The sequence below is a fragment of the Nannospalax galili genome, unplaced genomic scaffold (genome assembly GCF_000622305.1).
Source record: "Nannospalax galili isolate Female #2095 unplaced genomic scaffold, S.galili_v1.0 scaffold10, whole genome shotgun sequence".
NCBI lineage: Eukaryota > Metazoa > Chordata > Mammalia > Rodentia > Spalacidae > Nannospalax > Nannospalax galili.
In genome coordinates, this window is record NW_008331140.1 from 6,623,687 (window position 1) to 6,641,852 (window position 18,166).

Genomic DNA, 18,166 nt, shown 5'->3' on the forward strand with positions numbered 1-18,166 from the left:
AGATAACAGGGAAGGATTGCGCCAGTCACATACCACCCACCCTTCCCCGATTGGGACACCTGAAGGGAGTTGTAACATTTTTCTTGTTTTGAAGTTATTGGTTTGTGAAATGCTTCCTTTGAAACTATTGGTTGTATAAACGCAGGCTTTTGTGTAATGGTTGTGAGAGCTTATATAATCTTTACCTGAAATTGCCTCAGGGTCGATCGCTCTAACCAAACCTGCGTGTTTTGGAAGGACGGTCGGCCCTAGCTAGCTGGTTTAATAAAACTCTGCTTGATTTTTGCATCTCCATACTCGTGCATTTGTTCTCCTGAAGAGACCCACCGAGTCATGGACCCTAACAGTCCCAAGCTATTTTTTTCACTTTTTAAAAATCGAATTTTGCAATTTTCATAGAATATAGTTTGATTGTATTTTGATACCCTACCCTATCTGGTTCCCCCTCCTGACCACCCCCACCCCTCCCACATACACACACACACACACACACATACACACACACATATATATATATATGTGTATACATTATGTCTATAACGTCTGATTTGTGTCCCCAAATGTCCTTCAGTGTGAGTCCATCCACTGGGCCCACCAACAGTTCCATCCCTCTAAGACATTGTGTCTCCTCCTCCCAGAAGACATCAATTGCCAAAAGTTCCTTAGGGATTTCTTACCCATTTCCCATATCAAGGCTTGGATTTTGCCTGGTTTGAACTGGCATAGGTCTTGGGCACGTTGTCACTATTGCTGAAAGTTTATATGAGTAACTAACCAGCTGTCTGGAGACTATTTCCTTGTGATCATCCACCCCATCTGGCTCTTACAATCTTTCTGCCTCCCCTTCCACAGTGATCCCTGAGTGTTGGGAGGCAGAGATTTGAAATATGTGTTCTATTCAAGGATAAGTACTCTGTGGCTTCTTCTTCTCTGCATATTGGCCATTTGTGGGTTTTGGTGTTAATCTCCATTTGCTACATAAGAAAATTTCTCAGGTGAGACAAGATGCATTCATCCTAAGTATAGAGGTTGCACTGAAGATGTGTCAATGTTTAGCATCTCAGAGACAACTGACTTTGTATGTTCGATCAACCCCAGAACTCTGTAGTAATCTCCATCTGTTGCAAAATTAAGCTTCTTTGATGATGGCTGAAAGGTATCTTGTCTGTAAATATAAGAATAGAGTAAGAAATTACATTGGTCTAGGGATGTGGCAAAAGTAGATTTTTCTCTGAGATCTATGACTTTTCCAGCCATGTGTATTTGGCTATGCTTACAGTAGCACACATGAGTTCCTTCATGCTGAGAAGACCTAAATTCCAATTAGACAGCTGTTGGTTAGCCCTAAGATAACACACCAGTGATAGTTTGCTGGGCCTGTCATTGCTGTTTAATAGACTTACAGTGCTCCAGGTTATTTTTATCTCTCTTTGTAACAAACTAGCTAGAAAATTAAGAATCCTATAACACAGAAATTGTGTTCAATTGATTTGCTAAAATAACTCACATAAAAGGTAACACATGTTTATTATAAAGGATACTGATAAAGAGATGAAGTAGAGCAAGAACTGGCAGAAAGGTCATGGAGCTTCCATGTTCTCTGTCTATACCATCCACAGGAACCTCTTCCTTTTCAGCTATCAGAATGCTGGTCAAATCCTACCCTTTGGGGTTTTATGGAGAGTTGACTGCATAGGTATGGTTGCTGTGAGATTGGATAGGGGAAACTAGCAAGACCTGTCTACTCAGATTCTTCTTAGTCTCATGGTGCAGCATTCTTCTGTTCAGTTTAGGTCAGAGAATTTATGGTCAGCTCTAAGGCAATAGAAAAAAGTTTATAATTTCTCTTACCCATGTTAGGGAGGAAGTTATAAGCCAGTAACTCTGGTCAAAAACTAATGTGTGTGTGTGTGTGTGTGTGTGTGTGTCACAGTGATATGTAGAATCACCATTACATTTGTAAATTCACCTTGTACCGTGGAATCTTTTAAGTTCACTTATTATTGCAAGAAGTTTTTTTGTTGAGTCCCTACGATTAACCACCTAGAAATCACGTCAAATGTGAAGGAGGGTACGTAAATGACTTTTATTTCATTTTGTTTGCTTTCATCATTCTTTAGGACTTCATGTATGATATTGAAAATAAGAGTGCTCAAAGTAGACATTTTTCTCATTCCTTATTGTAAAAAGGAAGCATTCAATCTTTCATCATTAACCTACTCTAGGGTTTATTAAAGACATCCTTTATCAGAATGAGAAAGCTCCTATCATTTCCTAGTTTACTGAACTTTTTATTAGGCATGGATATAAATATTGCCAAATACATTTTTAGTCTCCATTTATTGAGATGACTCCATCTTTATTTTTAGCTTGCTATTAACTAAATTATATTGTTTGATTTTTGACTGATTAGTGCTCCATTTCTTGTATAAGTCAATTTTGGTCCTAATACATTATTGTTTTGTATTATTTTGGGATTTCATCTGTTCATACTTTGTTGAGGATTTTTTGAGTTTATGAAGTTTATCATTCTATGGTTTTCTTGTATTATCATTATCATGTATTAATAGCAGAATAATGCAATAAGAAGCATTCCCTCATACTTTATAGAAGAGATTAAATAGAAAATACAGGGTTTGGGGATTTGTCCTAGTGTTAGTAGAGAGTTAGTGTGATTTCCCAGATATGTAAAGCTCTGGTTTCAATTGAGAGGGGAGGAAAAGGGGGAGAGGGAGAGAGAGGGGGAAATATTTAGTGGAATTCATGAATATTTTTCTTTTTGGAAAATTAATACTGTGACTTTAAACTCTTTTGCACATATAAGGTTATTTCATCTTGGTTTAGTTGTACTAATATATCCTTTCCAAGGAGTTGGTGTATTTTATCTGAGTTGTGCAATGTACATAAACAACACTTTATCATCCATTTTTTAAAAGTAACTCCTGGAACTGGAGTTACAACTGATTAAGAGCAGACATGTGGGATCTGAGAACTGAACCCAACTCCTCTGCAAGAGCACTACGTGCTCTTAAGCACTGAGCCATTTCTCCAGTCCATGAATTATCATTTAATGTCTGTGAAGTCAGTAGTTATATGCCCAATTTAATTCATATTTGTAGTTTTTGTTGTCATTTTCTGTACATTTTTTCTATCTTACCAGAAGTTTTTCACATTTACTGAAACTTTTTCAAAGAATCATCCCTTGGTTGCACTGAAGTCCACTATTTTTCTGTTCTTAAATTCATTGATTTTAGTTCTTCTTTTTCATGTCTTTTCACCCATTTGTTTTGCATATTTTTGCTTGTATATTTTTATTTATTGTCATTTAAAAAAATTTATGTTCATGAGTATGTATTGCCTGCATGTAGGTAGGGGTAGGTATACTCGTGTCATACAGTGCCCATGGAGGTTAGAAGAGGGTGTTAGATCCTCTGGAACTGGAGTTACAGACACATTTTTACTGCCATGTTGGTGCTAGAAATCAAATTCAGGTTCTCTGCAAGAGAATCCGGTACTCTTAACTGGCTCAGCCCAGTAATATTTTAAGGAATTTTATTATGTTTTAAATGTTCTTAAAATTTCTCTGCTCTTATACTAAGATAACTCAGAATAGATAACATAGGATTTTACAAACTTCAATTAATGTCTTTTATTTTTAATTTTTAAATATATACTTTATTGAATTTTTATGCATTTCATGCAATATATCTTAATATTTAGACTCCCTCCCCCATATGAACCCTCCCATAGCCCCCCCATCAGACTTCATGCACTCTGTCATATATGTTAAGGCCTTTCAAATCAAGTTTGTGTCCCCATATGTCCCTTAGTGTGAGTTCATCCATTGGTGCCTGACCACCCCATCTAGAATCACTCCTTTAAAGTATACCAATTCTCCCTCACCCAGCCGTGATCAGTTGCCAATAATTCCTCAGTGCTGTGATTTTCTCTGGTTTGACTTTGCATGGGTCTTGTGCATACTGTCACCATTGCTGTAAGTTCATATGATGAGCAAGTTCTCAGAAGCCAGGAGAACTTTTGTTTCCTTATGGTCACTAACCACCCCTGTTTCTTACGATCTTTCCACCCCCTCTTCTGAAATGGTCCCTGAACCCTAGTTGGGCGAGAGAAGCTTGAGAAGAGCTCAAGAGTTGGGCATAATAGGAGACAGGTGTTATCAAGGGGGAAATGGGGAAAATGGGGTACTTTAACTAGGGAGGGAAGAGGGAGTGTTAGACAGGGAGAGACAGGGGGGCGATAAATAATGCTTAAGTGGTGTGAAGAACCAGAGGGAAATGTATTAGTTCAAAAACCTACTGAAGAATACACATCTAATATGTTTGATTTTAGCTGAATATTTTAACCTATGATTGACAGCCTTGTATTCAGCTTCATTCTGTCTTCTTTTTGATAAACTGATTGAGCCTTCTCTGTGACAATGGCATCTGGCAATTCTCTAAATATTGTTTTCCCCTTTTCATGTTAGGCCTGTCTTGGATGCTATTTTCTACTATAGTCAAATTTATATCTGTAAAGGCATAGTAAGCCTGTTTTTCTTCTGTTAAGTAATATTTAAACACTGACATTTGCTGTATATCTATAAGATACAAGATATTATGCTAAGTACTTCATATTTCCTTTTATCTAGTCTATACCCTAAGCACCTTTTTAGGAGCTGTTATTAATTTCATTGAGAAGTAACAGGAACTTACGAAAAAACAGTTTGTGAGTCCATAGAGCTATTATGTGCTAGAGCCAAAACTTAAGTTCAGTTCTCTCTGACTACAAATCTACTCAACACTATACTGAACACCCTCTGACATACTGTAACATTCTTCTCTTTTCATTTATTTATAATACCAGAATGTGAATAATGAACTGCATGTGTACTTCTATGTCATCCTATCATCTCCACATATGTGGAATTATTTGACTTCACCCAGGAACACAGGTTATCTGTACTCCCTTGCAGACTTGAACTCCTGATAATTTCTTAGATAATAGTTTTCTATTTGCCATTACTATCTTCCTTTGTATTGCACGACTGTTCCCTATCATGTTATATTTTGGAGTTTTTTAGTAAAACTTACTTTAACAGGAAAGTTTTTTAAGACAGATATTTTGCTCGCAACTTATAGGCTTTTTGACTCAGTAGCTCTGGGATAAGGCATGAAATTTTGCATGTAGCCAGGCATGGTGGTGTAACCGTTTAATCCCAGCATTCAGTGGGCAGAGACAGGTGACTATCTGTGAGAGTGAGGTCAGCCTGGTCCTGTGGCTACAGGGAAACCCTGTCTCAAAAAAAATTCCAGGAGGAGTTAGTGCTTCTGGATCAGAACCTCACTTTGAATAGCACCGATATATTGATGTAGATGATCAAATGTTCTTTAGTATGTTTTCAAGATATGGGTAGAAGTCTAAACTAGTTTGATTTCTCATTTGACATATGAATCCACTCAAAACTATTCAGAAGAAAAGTCACACACAAAAATACGAATACACTATTCCATAAATAATACATTGAATGCATACTTTACTCAAAATATATTTCATTGTCACCAAAATTTGACAACACTACAGACCATGGATCCATTTGTGAGATCACAGTCACAGCATATATTATCTTATGAAGGGCTATAAGAACTATGGTAATAAAGCTATTCTTCAAATTACATTTAATCAACTATGTATTAAACTCATTTGCTCATAAACACTTGTATATATAGCACCCATTTAACTAGTGTCATACCTGACACACTTTGAAAAGTTCTCCACTCCTAAAACTCTTTCAGAATCATAGAGGCTTGTCGCTTACTGGACTGCACTCAAGCACTAAGGACTACCTCCATAACATGGATATTATTTTCTCTACTATGGCTTTTGGAAGCCAGTTATAAGAAGATCTGTTAGTTCTGGTCACAAATAAGACCAAGAAAAATTTACATTATGAATAGAAATAGATAATCTGATGGCTGGATGCCATAGGTTTTACAAGGGATTACCTGTCTTCATTTTAGTTATATGTATAGACAACTGATATTTTGATATAGAAGTTTAACTTGAATTTATTTCAGATTAAATCCACTAATTTAAAAGCACAGCCTTTCATTTTTGCTCACATTAAAACAGAGTTCTTTTTCATATCACATATCCTGAAACTTTGCCCAGTCAAAAATTTCCCAACAGCAGTTAAACAAGATCCAGTTTAAGTCCTGTCAGGAGGCTGGAATGAAGCTCTCTGGGAACAAATGAATTGGCCTCAGTTAATAAAACACAACTGCTTTCATACAATCATCTCACCTACCTTGGGATTTACCTCCTTCTAACCAATGCTTGCTGACGTTTTCCATCTTGAACATTCCTCTCTTGATCATAGAGAAAGCAGAAGCAAGAAGACTTGAGTAACTTCCCTCTATCTTTTTCTATCATTAGCCTCCAGCTATGAGCCTGGGCTAGAGATAGACCTCAGCATCATCTCCATACAACAGAAGCTGGAGTAAGGGATTAGTAATACATATGAAAACTGATGATATGGATGAAATGCATTTGGTGACAAATTCATAATCACTTTTGTTGTTGAATTGTCTGATTGTTCTATACATCAATTTTGAAAAATTAATTAACCCCTTAGTTTTATCTGAATGGTTTCAGGTAGCTATATTTTCCAAATATCTGAACCATGCCTCCATGAGATATTCAATTTAATTTTTAAAATGACTGCTTCACAAAAATCACAGTGAATGTTCCATGAACAATGTATTTTAAAGTCATATACCTGGGTAGTATATTATAATTAGCAAGCACTTTCACATTTGATCTTAACAAGTTTCTGAGGTAGATGTGATACTCTTTAACACACACACACACACACACACACATACACATGCACGCACACACACACACACGTTTTTTTATCCCCTTTCCTGTCATATAACTTCTAAAATGATTTGTCCTTTTACATGCTAATTGATCTATCATTGGCAACCTTTAGGTAGTTTGAGGATGGGCAGGTGCTGAATTCTGGAAATATTAAAATACAGAACATTAGGACTTTTAGCAATATCTTTGGGGGCATTCTTAGAAGACTGAGACCCTGCTCTGTGGTATTTCTACATGTATAGGGTCAAAAGTGAATTAAATTAAAGGCATCAGGCTGTTGTCCAGTAAAGAAACAACTACTTGCTTAGCATGTAGGACAAAATCCTCACATATTTGTAGTCACACAAGTATTCTGTGCTGTGAATATGAGAGACAGTTTGTTTATCCAATATCCTTGGTAGGGCATATCAGCGCATTTTTAGATAGTCTTCAAGTCAGCTCAGTCAAAATTTAAATTACCTTTTATTATCATTAATGTATGCAGCAGACATTTTGATCATTACTCAAAACATTATTCCTGTGATTATTATGGGAGTTTCGTTTTCTACTTTATCCACACATGTAGTCATTTGAATTTTTAAAGAATAAATTATTTTTGTAATTGGGAACAACAAAAATATTCTTAACTCTGATATAACTAAATTATCTTCTAAAGGGTTAAGTGCTCTATTTCCCTAAACACAACATCATAAATTAGTTTTTATGCCAAACATAAAATATCTATATTACTGAGTGACTAATATGTTGGAAATATAATTAAGGATTCTCTGAACCAGTCTAGAGCTAAGAAAAAGTAATCAACTCTTAATACCATATCCATCAAAGTTAGAAGAGTACAATGATGAAGTTTGTAGGACGCACTGCCAATCCCTTGGATTTTCAAGTATAAAACAATGTAGGTAGTATTATGCATATGAAAATGCATTTATATTTATTTATTTAGCAAAATAGGCTAGTATTAACACCATGCAAATAAAGGAAAGTTAAATAATTGTAGATGCAGATAATGGATTCACAAGGGAGTTCTTAGAGAAGGAACAGAAACTTTCATAAGAATGAATGATTCAATTCTTAGTGAAGGAACAGAAACTTTCATAAGAATGAATGATTCAGTTCTTAGAGAAGGAACAGAAACTTTCATAAGAATGAATGATTCAGTTCTCTGAAGTGAACAAGGGTGGTCAGCATCTGCTTTGTAATTAGCTATGCTGTGTCTCCCAGAGACTGTTTAAGCTCATTTTTTCACTCTTGAGATTCAAGCTGTATCCCTCATACTCAGAGATAGGAAATAGTAATGAAAGGTGCTTGAGTGAACATACAAATTTCACACATTTTTCATAGCTCAACTACATCAATTTTGACTGCCTCTGCATACCATATTTCTAAGACAGGTAGAGACAGGTATGATCACCATTTTATGTGTACAATAATTTATATTCTTCATTTTAATTTCTTCTTTACATGCCAGATTACCTACTGACTGGCAACAGATATTAACAACAATGTGTGTTTGTGTGTGTGTGACTTAACTCGAAATTTCAGTCAGAGTTATTAGATAAGACCATTTACAAAGCTTATGCAAAATGATTCTGGTAATGATGGTAATGAGCTACTGATCTAATATACTGAATTGTTCAGTAGGAGCATGTGTTTGTAAATAAATTTTCATTGATTCCTTTTTTTTAAATTTTTGGCTTTTTAAGACAATTTTCTCATTTTGTAGTCCAGGCTACATTAGAGCATATCATGTAGCCAAGATTATTAAAACTAATGGCAATCATCCTGCCTCAGCCACACAAGTACTGGGATCAGAAGCACATGCCACCATGCCTAGCTAATTTTCATTAGTTCTTGTGAAAGACGAACAAGAAATGAACAAGAATTATGTTTAAAAGTACTTCATACAGCACACAAATATGCAAATATGTAGTTAAGTCATTTTAAGGAACTTTAAATCTTGATTTTCATATATTTTGTATATACTTTCCTCCCATAACAATTCAAAGATTCCTTTTAAAGTCACTTACAACTTGGCATTTCTAACGCTTTTTTTTATTACCTAGGAGATTTCTTAGATGGCTAGATACTGAACAATCAAAAATGTATTCAGCAATATAAGAGCTTAAACTCTGAAGTGAATCTATATTCAGATCCCAGATCCATCTTTAATACTTATAATTGTGGGAAGTTTTCAACTTCTCTTCATCTGTGCTCCAGATTCTCTCTTTTAATCCTTACAAAGTTGTTGTGAAAGTGAGGCAATTCATGTAAAGCTTCTTGAACATGACCTGGCACAAAGTAAATGGCCAGAAAATTATTACCTTTTGTTTACTCATCAGGAGAAAAGCTAGATGGCTAGCCTGCTGAAAGACGGTCCTCTTTCTCTTCAAAATAATGATCCTATGGTCCATACACACATCAGGAAGACACCCATTTCTGAAGCCCTTAGTGAGGATTAGGAGTTCAATGGTGCTGGGGTAAATGAGCATTAGGATTGGATTTCCAAGTAGTAATAAATAAGTGCTGAACACATTTAAATTTCATTTTGTCTCATAAGGCACGTCTTAGGACAGTTCCTTTAACACCTGGATATTAAAGAAGCAATGGAAGTAGGGGCTCGCTATGGCACAAATAAAGTCAAGACCAATTCCTTTGTCAATGCAAAACAATAAATGCAAATGTAAAATGCAAGGTATTTTGTGAAATGGTGCCCTTTTCCTTGACCATTCTTACCCCTCCAGTTTCTAGATAGAAATTTAGCCATTTGGACAAATCTCTGTCAATGTTGTTCAAAACATATACTAGGACTGGAGCAAGATAAACTGGTTTGCAAATTAGAGAGACTTTTATGACGGAATCCCCATGGCAATCTACTTTATCTGCGATTATCACCTGGGGTTTGTGAAGAATGCAAATTTATCTCTGAAAATTACTTTGTCCCTAGGCTTATACCCCTTAATTTGGTCTGAGATTCTGGAATGATAGTAGTTGGGCTTGAAAATACTTTTGCTGTGTTTATGAACCATGGGAAAGTCACTTTTTTTTCCCATAGCAACTTTTGACGTTGGTATCTTTATCTTCAAATTTCCAGCCCTATGAGCTCCTGCCCTGAAATTCTGCCTCTGCTTTTTCCAGACTCTTTACCTACTGGGAAACCTTGTAGTTATCTCGGTGGCAAGGCAGGGCCTCTCCTGGCACGCAAACCTGCCTGGTGAATCCGCCCCTTGGGGCGTGTCAGTACCATTTCCTGGAGCAATCTCACAGGGTGGTTCAACTTTTCATCTGAGCTCAAATACTTTGCTGCCTCCTCTGTAGCTGCCAGACCTGCTCCTGCTGCTGCTCAGGTAACCCATCTTGCACTGGCACCACCAAGGATAAAGGTAGTTGCTAAAGGCTTTTTTTCCCCACCGCATGCCTGCCTGCCTACCTACCTGCAGTTTTTCATTGTTCTCTGTTTATTCCTTAGGGAGAACACCTGGGTAAACCCTTCCTGATCACCTAGAAGATGATGAGCTCAAGTTATTGGAGCGAGACCAGCAGCAGCAGCTGTGGGACCCAGCAGCCCACAGAGGTGCTGCAGTGCCAGCCCCAGCATTACCACTGCTACCATCAGTCAAGCCAAGCCCAGCAGCCTCCAGAAAAAAATGTAGTGTATGAACGAGTGAGGACCTACAGTGGGCCCATGAACAAGGTGGTGCAGGCCTTGGACCCTCTTGGCTCACGGGAAGTGCTCTCCCCACTCAAAGCCGCTTCCTCCTACCAAAACTTGGTTTGGAGCGACCATTCACAGGTAATAAAAGATACCTATTGCAGATTGCTGGGAAAAGGAAATCTCTTCTTCCTGTTTTCTTTTGCTGTAAACTTACAGGATAGCTCTTGGTGGATTGTAGTTATGTATGTGTTGGGCAATCACCCAAATTCTCTTAGCAATTTTTTTCTCTTCATTGACTAGTGCCTGTATTTGGTTGCTTACCATTTCAATGATTTTCATACCCTAACGAAGGTATAGGAAGGCACATTTTTAAATTTGAAGTTGATTGGAAGATGTGATCAGAGTGGCCTGTTTTGCCATTAACCAAAGAGTAATCATCCACGGATTCATGTCATATCTGGAGCAAACAGGTGTTTTTGTACCAAATAGAATGATGCAGTCTTCTACATATTAATTTAATAATTTATGGAATATTGGTAGAAGAGAGTTTATTGGATTGAGGCAGCAAGAAAAGTAAGCAATTTTAAGAATGCTACAAAAGATGAATCTCTGACACCCTTGAAAATGAAATAAATTTGTTTCTAAGGGGTATTTAGTATCAATGCCTATGCTAATAATCTTGCAAGTACATGAAAAATAATGCTGAAAGACTGTGCAAAATGTCATCTTAATATCCAATTTGATTCTATGAGTCTCTTTACACTAAAGGTATATATCTTTGCGCTTCTGGATGCTTCTGTCCAAGCTGAAATTGTGTTCTCAAGATATTTATACTGTGAAGACGTCAAAATCTACCAATGGGGTTTACCCTGTTTTACATTATTATATCAGGGAAGAGTATGACTTATTTTGCCAAAGCTCACAGTTTAAGGAGAACATGAAAAATTTCTAAAATATATAATGAAGTTATGTTTTAAAGAATTCCTCAAGACAATCCCAAAATATAACTGCAACAATTACTCTTTTATTTAAAACAGCTTAATTTCAGGGACTCATACAAGACTAATCTAGGAGTTACTACCAGAAATTTCCTAGTTGAAGGAAAACATGTGTATTGAGGTCAAGGGAAAGAAAAATATAAAGGTTAAAAAAATTAGGTTGCATATGTGATAATATTGATGCAAATTACATTCCAGTATTCAGTATTAGCATGTCAAAGGACAACAAAAGTATCTCCAAAACAATGAGGGTTAAAAACAGGTATTTCTGTTATAAGAATACAGAAGTCACACTATTTTTCTTGGTTATTTTAACTCACTTAGCTTTTATTCATGTGAATTTATTAGTAAATGAGCAGAAATTTGAAAAATGATAAATATTGAGTACAGAAAAATTGAGAATCATGGTTTATTGTTTGTTTCTTAATTCAACTTTCCCTTTTAACATAATACAATGGTCAAACTCAGCTGGTCAAGCTTTTTTTTTTTTTTTTTTTTCATTTATTTATTTTTACACCCATTTCCCAGATACACCTTCCCATAGCCTCCCTCCCCCCACTAGAGCCCTTATATTCTGATATCCCTGCTACTGTCTGCTGTGTTGTCGGCACCCCAGCCATTCCCCACTACTTGCCCTTCTGGTGAATCTAGTCAGCCCATCTAGAAGTCTTTGTTTTAGGAGGGTGAGCTCTTTATAAGACTTTCCTTCTTTTACCTGGAATTTGTCAAATTGATACTTCTAAGACTATCTCCATTTTGCAATACAATTCTCTGTAGAAAAATTCATAAAAACCATACGAACAGAAAGTGTGGATACAGTAGCTGTGGTAAGAGATTGAAATGGCAGGCATTTTGAAGTCTGAAGTCATTTATAACTGGAAAGAAATAATGGTAATAGATGAGTGCGGTTGAGAGGTAAATTCAAGCTATGTGATAAAGGGGAAGAGGAAGCTTTATTCCCTTGGTGGAATGCAAAAAGAGAAAATTTGACTTTCCAGTTTCAAATTGAGTTGGATATGAAATCCACTAAAAGCGATTACAATCAAACAGCTTTTAAGTAGTTATCAAACACAAAAAACCTAGAAAGCCCTTTATTTTGTTTGTCATTCCCCCTGTTTAGTGGTAGGATTATCTTGTGAGACTATGTAAAGGAAATTTATATTTGATATGAAATAGTCTTCATGCTGACAGAACTGCTGGGCTATACTGGCAGTTTTATTATATACCATACAGCTACAAGTAAGCTGGACATATTACTCAAAACGTTTTTATAGTTTATTACAATTTCTCTTTAATATGCTGTTTCAAACAAGCTGATATGTAGTAATTATGCTAATGTTAGAGTTTATGACTGAGGCAACTAAGAAAATGAAGATTATGTTTAATTTCTGGTCATCATGAGTTAAGTTAAACTTTTACTTTGTTTAGGTGTATATATGACACTCAGAGAACTTATGAGACTTTTAAATAAGTCTTGCCAGTAGTGAAATTTGAGAAACTACAGTTCATGTACTCTTCTTTGTTTTCCAAATTTTAATCTTAATCTTAATTTTAGACTTAACTAAGTGCCACGTACAACAATTTAGTATTTTATTATTCCTGGCTTTTTAGACCATGTTTTCCCTGAAACAGTAAGATGGTGCTTATGGATATAAACATATTTAAATTGCTCTACATTTGATACATGTTATTTTTATTTCTTGTCTGTAATTGATCAGACACATTTATGGTTTCCTCAGTTATTATTTTGTCTGAATAATAATGTACTTTTCAAAATTAAATGTAGGTAGATACCAGTTACTACTGAGTTATCTGAATTAATCGTAGATTTAAAAGGACTACATAGTGAGTTCCAGGACAGCTGGGGCTACAGGGAGACCCTGTCCCAAAAAGACCAAAAAAAAAAGTATTAAGTTTATTCACATGGACAAGTACAATCAAACAAAGCCAGATACACTTTTAAGCCCAATGTGGTTGGGCAAATAAATGAATAATGTTCTAGAAGCTACTTACTTGAAGCTAAAGAAAACAACAAAAACCCTTAGAATTCAATCTTTAACATTTAAATATTAAAGTACCATCATTAATTCAAAATGGTATACTCCTTTCAATGAGCAATACTGTTGTGAATTATTTATTAGACATATATTTCCCCTTTGGCTGATTTAAGTAATCATGAAGGTCAAGATATTTTCCATGAATACTGAGAAATAATTTTGAGAAAGAAAAGCTTAAATATTTTAAATTCCTGTCATTCTGTGAATAAAGTCTTCTTAAGTGAAGTACTATGATCTGGATAAATGCCATTTGCTTTTCCAAGGAAAGTACACTTTGAGGATAAGCGTATGGAACCTAGGCTATAAGTGGCCTATGTGCCTATCTATATTACATTTAAAAATATTGTTTTATATTGTGTCTATGAATATTTTTTGAATAAACTATCAACTTTATTTATTCATCAAAATATTAGTTTTAATGGATGGGTTATAAAGTTTGCCATTTTTTGAATTTGAAACTTGCAACCAAATTTAACCTTCGAGAGCAACCTGGGGCAAAGTGTGCTTTTGCACATGGCCTTTGTTACTGATAATTATTCACTTGGAGCTTAAGTTTGTTTACATTTTTGTTTTCCTTTATCTGTGGTTGCAAAGATTGTAAATGACTTCCCTAGTGTGTTAAGGTTTCTATTTACTAACAGAAAATTTTCCTATTTTGTGGGGAGGAGTGTGTTGCTTTGATATATTGTTTTTCCAAGGTGTGGTCACAAAAGGGAATGGGTGTTCAGGGAAGTAGGTTGCCTGAATAAAGAATGAGGTCATGGGATAAAGGGGCTGGTGTTTTCAGAGTTGCTCATCATCTTTGTGCTTATGATTAAATGGAGCTGTAGAAACTGTTAGTGCAGCTAATTGCTAGTTGAAAACATTCATATGGCAATTGTCTCTTGGTTAAAAGAGGTCTGATCATTTCTGGAATATTTTTCAGTCAGTGACATTCAGAAGCTGTCATTGTGTTGTGGCCATGGCAGGATATGTAGCAAGTGGAAAAGAAAAGAACCTTTCATTAACTATCCTAGTCAAGTTTCTTTTCCTCGCAATTCATGGTGAAACTACTGGGCGATTTGTCATGCTCTTAAATCCAACTTGAAAGTTAAAATGTGTCTAAATGAATATATCTGAACCAATTTTTCTCTTCACATCAGAAGTTGTCCCAATTAAGATTCATTTTTACTTCTTTGGAGGATAAATACTAATAATATTAAAGACAGAAGTCATGCACTGAACAAGGGACTATATATTTTATTCCCTCTCCATTTACTAATTTCTTTAAAAAAGAAGAGAAGCTGAGAAAGATTTCTAGAATGAATATTTTAAATAAAGGATTTTGGCTAGAGAGAAGGGAGGAGAACTATCTATATTTTTCTTCACTTGACAACAGAATCATAGATTTTATTCTAATTGTAGGAAGTGTTTGTTTTATCTAAAAAAGGTTTCTTGTTGTACAAGACTTCAAATGACATTTCAACAATAACCTAAGGCAGGTGTTTAACTATATTCCTTACTTTGAAAGGTTCTGACAAAAGCAGTCCCCACACTATTCAGGGACTTTATTCAAATTACAGTTTGCCTTAGAAAGTTCTGAATGCATAAATGTCAGGTAGTTTTAAAGATACTGCCTCCTTTAAAACTGCTCAGCCTTGCCTGTTCCTCATTATTACTTTCAGTGATTATTGATTATTATCAGCATGTGGACTGACAGAAATATCAGCAATGTTCTTGTGATTTTTCCATGTGAAATATGGTGTATCAGTCTTTAAATAAGGTTTTAAAATTCAAATTAAACATCATAAAGGGGTTTTGTGTTCATTTCAGGATATTTCCAAATGTTAAGGGAACAAAATCCTCCACTATGCATATATTTATCCTGCATCTACTGTTCTTGATTTCGTTGACCAGAGCCACCAGCAGAAAAATGGAGGTCAATAGATGATGCTTGAAGAGGTTCAGATTTTTCAGTCTAAAGAGCAGTTACAGAGAAAATGCCCATAAATCAGTCTATATAGAATGTCTCAGGAGAGCTATACATACTAAACTTTCAGGATCACGAGGTGGACTTTGACAGAAAAGAACTTTGAAACAATCTAGTTGTATACCTAACAGCATAGTTTAGATTTTAAACTTGGATTTAACCCCTGGCACAGGGACTCATTAGCATTGCATGTCATTTTCCTCATCTATAAAATGGGGCAGCAATGTAAACTAGCTCGTAGGGTTATTGTTTCAGTCAAATGGGATTATATATTGTGGAAAACACATGGCAAAGTGCCTGACACATAGTTAAGTGCTAAGTATTGTATTACCTTAATTAAGTCCCTTGGCCTGTCAGGACCTCTGTTTGCTAATTTGGAAAGAGGGAAATAGTGTGTTTCTTCTGGACTGAAGTGATTCCTGACTAAGACAAATGTGTAGGTGTCCAGTACAATGTCTGATACGAGTTAGCACTCATGGATTTTATTGCTCTCATTTTGATATTTGATTTCTTAAAAGTAGAGCCAACAAAAGCCCCTTGTGGGCTAAAGAGGATAATAAACTAAAGGAAAATGTTGTAAGTAGTCATTTGACATTGCAATATTTGTTAGATTCACATGTTTGAAAAGCGTAATGGGGAGCTGGAGAAATGGCTCAGCAGTTAAGAGCACTGACTGCTCTTGCAGAGGACCCGGGTTCGATTCCCAGCACCCACATGGCAGCTACGAACCATCCTTAACTCCAGTTCCAGGGGAATCTGACGCCCTCTTCTGACCTCCGTGTCATTGTACAACACGGGTGCACTCACATACATGCAGGCAATATACTCATACACATAAAATGAAAATAATAAATAAAAATATAAAAAAGAAAGGTGTAATAGGGCTGTACTAATTAAGAAAGAATAAGTAGAAAAAGTATTAAAGTAATTTTACAAAGTATGTACTATATGATCAAAAGACTGGAATAACAAAAAATATTTATAATGCCTAGTGATATAACTTTCCTTTAGAAAATATAATTTGCAAGTTTTCTCTCATGCTGTTAATTTTTAAAACTTGAAACTCAGTATTTGAGATGGGATTTTAAAATGTCTTGTTTCACTTTTTTTTTTTCAATGTAAGTTTGCATTGGGCATTTACCTAATGTTTCCTTTACAAATGAACTTCCAATACAGTAGTCACTAGCCACATGTTGCTACCAACTTGCACACTTTAATTAATTAACATCAAACTCTGTTCCTCAGACACTGATCTCACTTTAAGTGGTCAATAGCCAAGTGTGGCTAGTGGTTTTTGTCCTAGATAGTGTAGATGTAGAATACTTCCACCACTGTGGAGACTTCTACTGAACAGTGTGCTTCTATGCATCCAAACCATATTTAAATAGAGAACTATCTTTAAAGATCATTGCATTTAAAGGAATATTTGATGGTAAAAAAATATAATCCCAGTGCTGCCAATTTAAGTCAGCTATATTAACAAACGGGGATGAAAAAATAGTGAGGCTACAGCCTCTTAAAATGTATAATGCCATGTAACTATTTCAGTAGAAGTAAACTCAAAACTTTAAAAGAACATGAACATAAGGCTTATGTATATAAACACGTGTCTTTTCATCTATCTATCTATTTATCTATCTATCATCTCTCTATCTGTCATCATCTATCAGTCATCTATTTTTTTCAAAAGCCCACTGTTTCACAGACAAAAACATTTAGGAATGGGGGAAAGATGAGAAGTAACTGTTGTTAACCAGAATGCACATTTCTTCTTTTCTTGTTTCTTTTTTGTTTTGTTTTTTAATTTGGAGAGGGATGAGCAATCACAATACGGTAACCAAGCTTGCCCAAAACTCCTAGATTCAAGTGATCCTCTTCCCTCAGTTTCCCAAGTATCCGGGCCTGCAAGTACATCCACTGTGTCCAGGCTTGCTTTCTTTGTCTTGTGCATGTGATGTGGGTTTCATATCATCACTGGAATTCTCTCATTGCATTTACCCTACTGAATTAGATCTGAACTGTAATAAGAGAAGTTAAATACCATTCCCGTTTTGACATAGCAGATGGATATGGTGCAGAAATATTATGTAACTTCCTGAAATCCATAGTGCTAGTGTATTATAAAGCTGGGATTTAAACCTAGCAGTTTTTTAGTTACAGGTCTACATGACTATAAACACTACATAATATTTTATGTTCTTGGTCCATGCATTTGACTCATTGACATTACAAAATCTCTACTACCTGATTCTTTTTTGTATTTCATCACCATTTCCTTATGTATGTTCTCATTATAAATCACCTAAGATCTTTTGGGACATAAATCAAAACATAAATAAAAAATTAAGATGAACATTAATAACATCATCTAGGCATGTATGCATGTATATTTCATCTTACGTCTCAGAAGTCTGAGGTAGGAGGATCACCAAGAATTTGAGTACAGCCTCATGTACATGACTTTGAGGCCATCCTGGGCCACATAGCAAGACTCTGTCTCAAAAAATAGCATAAATAGTATTTCACATGAAATATGGCCTTTGCCAGGAAAGAAAGTTTTTGTTCCGAATTACTGTTTCATATTTCCCATTAATTTTACTAGTTATTTTAT

At 35.5% G+C, this 18,166-nt stretch overlaps 1 protein-coding gene across 1 annotated transcript in view; it reads left to right on the plus strand.

Annotated features, from left to right (window-relative positions):
- The first annotated feature begins 10,196 nt into the window (after positions 1-10,196).
- Pof1b (POF1B actin binding protein) overlaps positions 10,197-18,166 on the plus strand; it is a 79,934-nt gene continuing 71,964 nt past the window's right edge. Inside the window, exons 1-2 of the mRNA XM_008822888.1 lie at positions 10,197-10,259; positions 10,346-10,669. Coding sequence (XP_008821110.1) covers positions 10,385-10,669 — 285 coding nt within the window. The 5' untranslated portion in view covers positions 10,197-10,259; positions 10,346-10,384. The remainder of the gene's footprint in view (positions 10,260-10,345; positions 10,670-18,166) is intronic.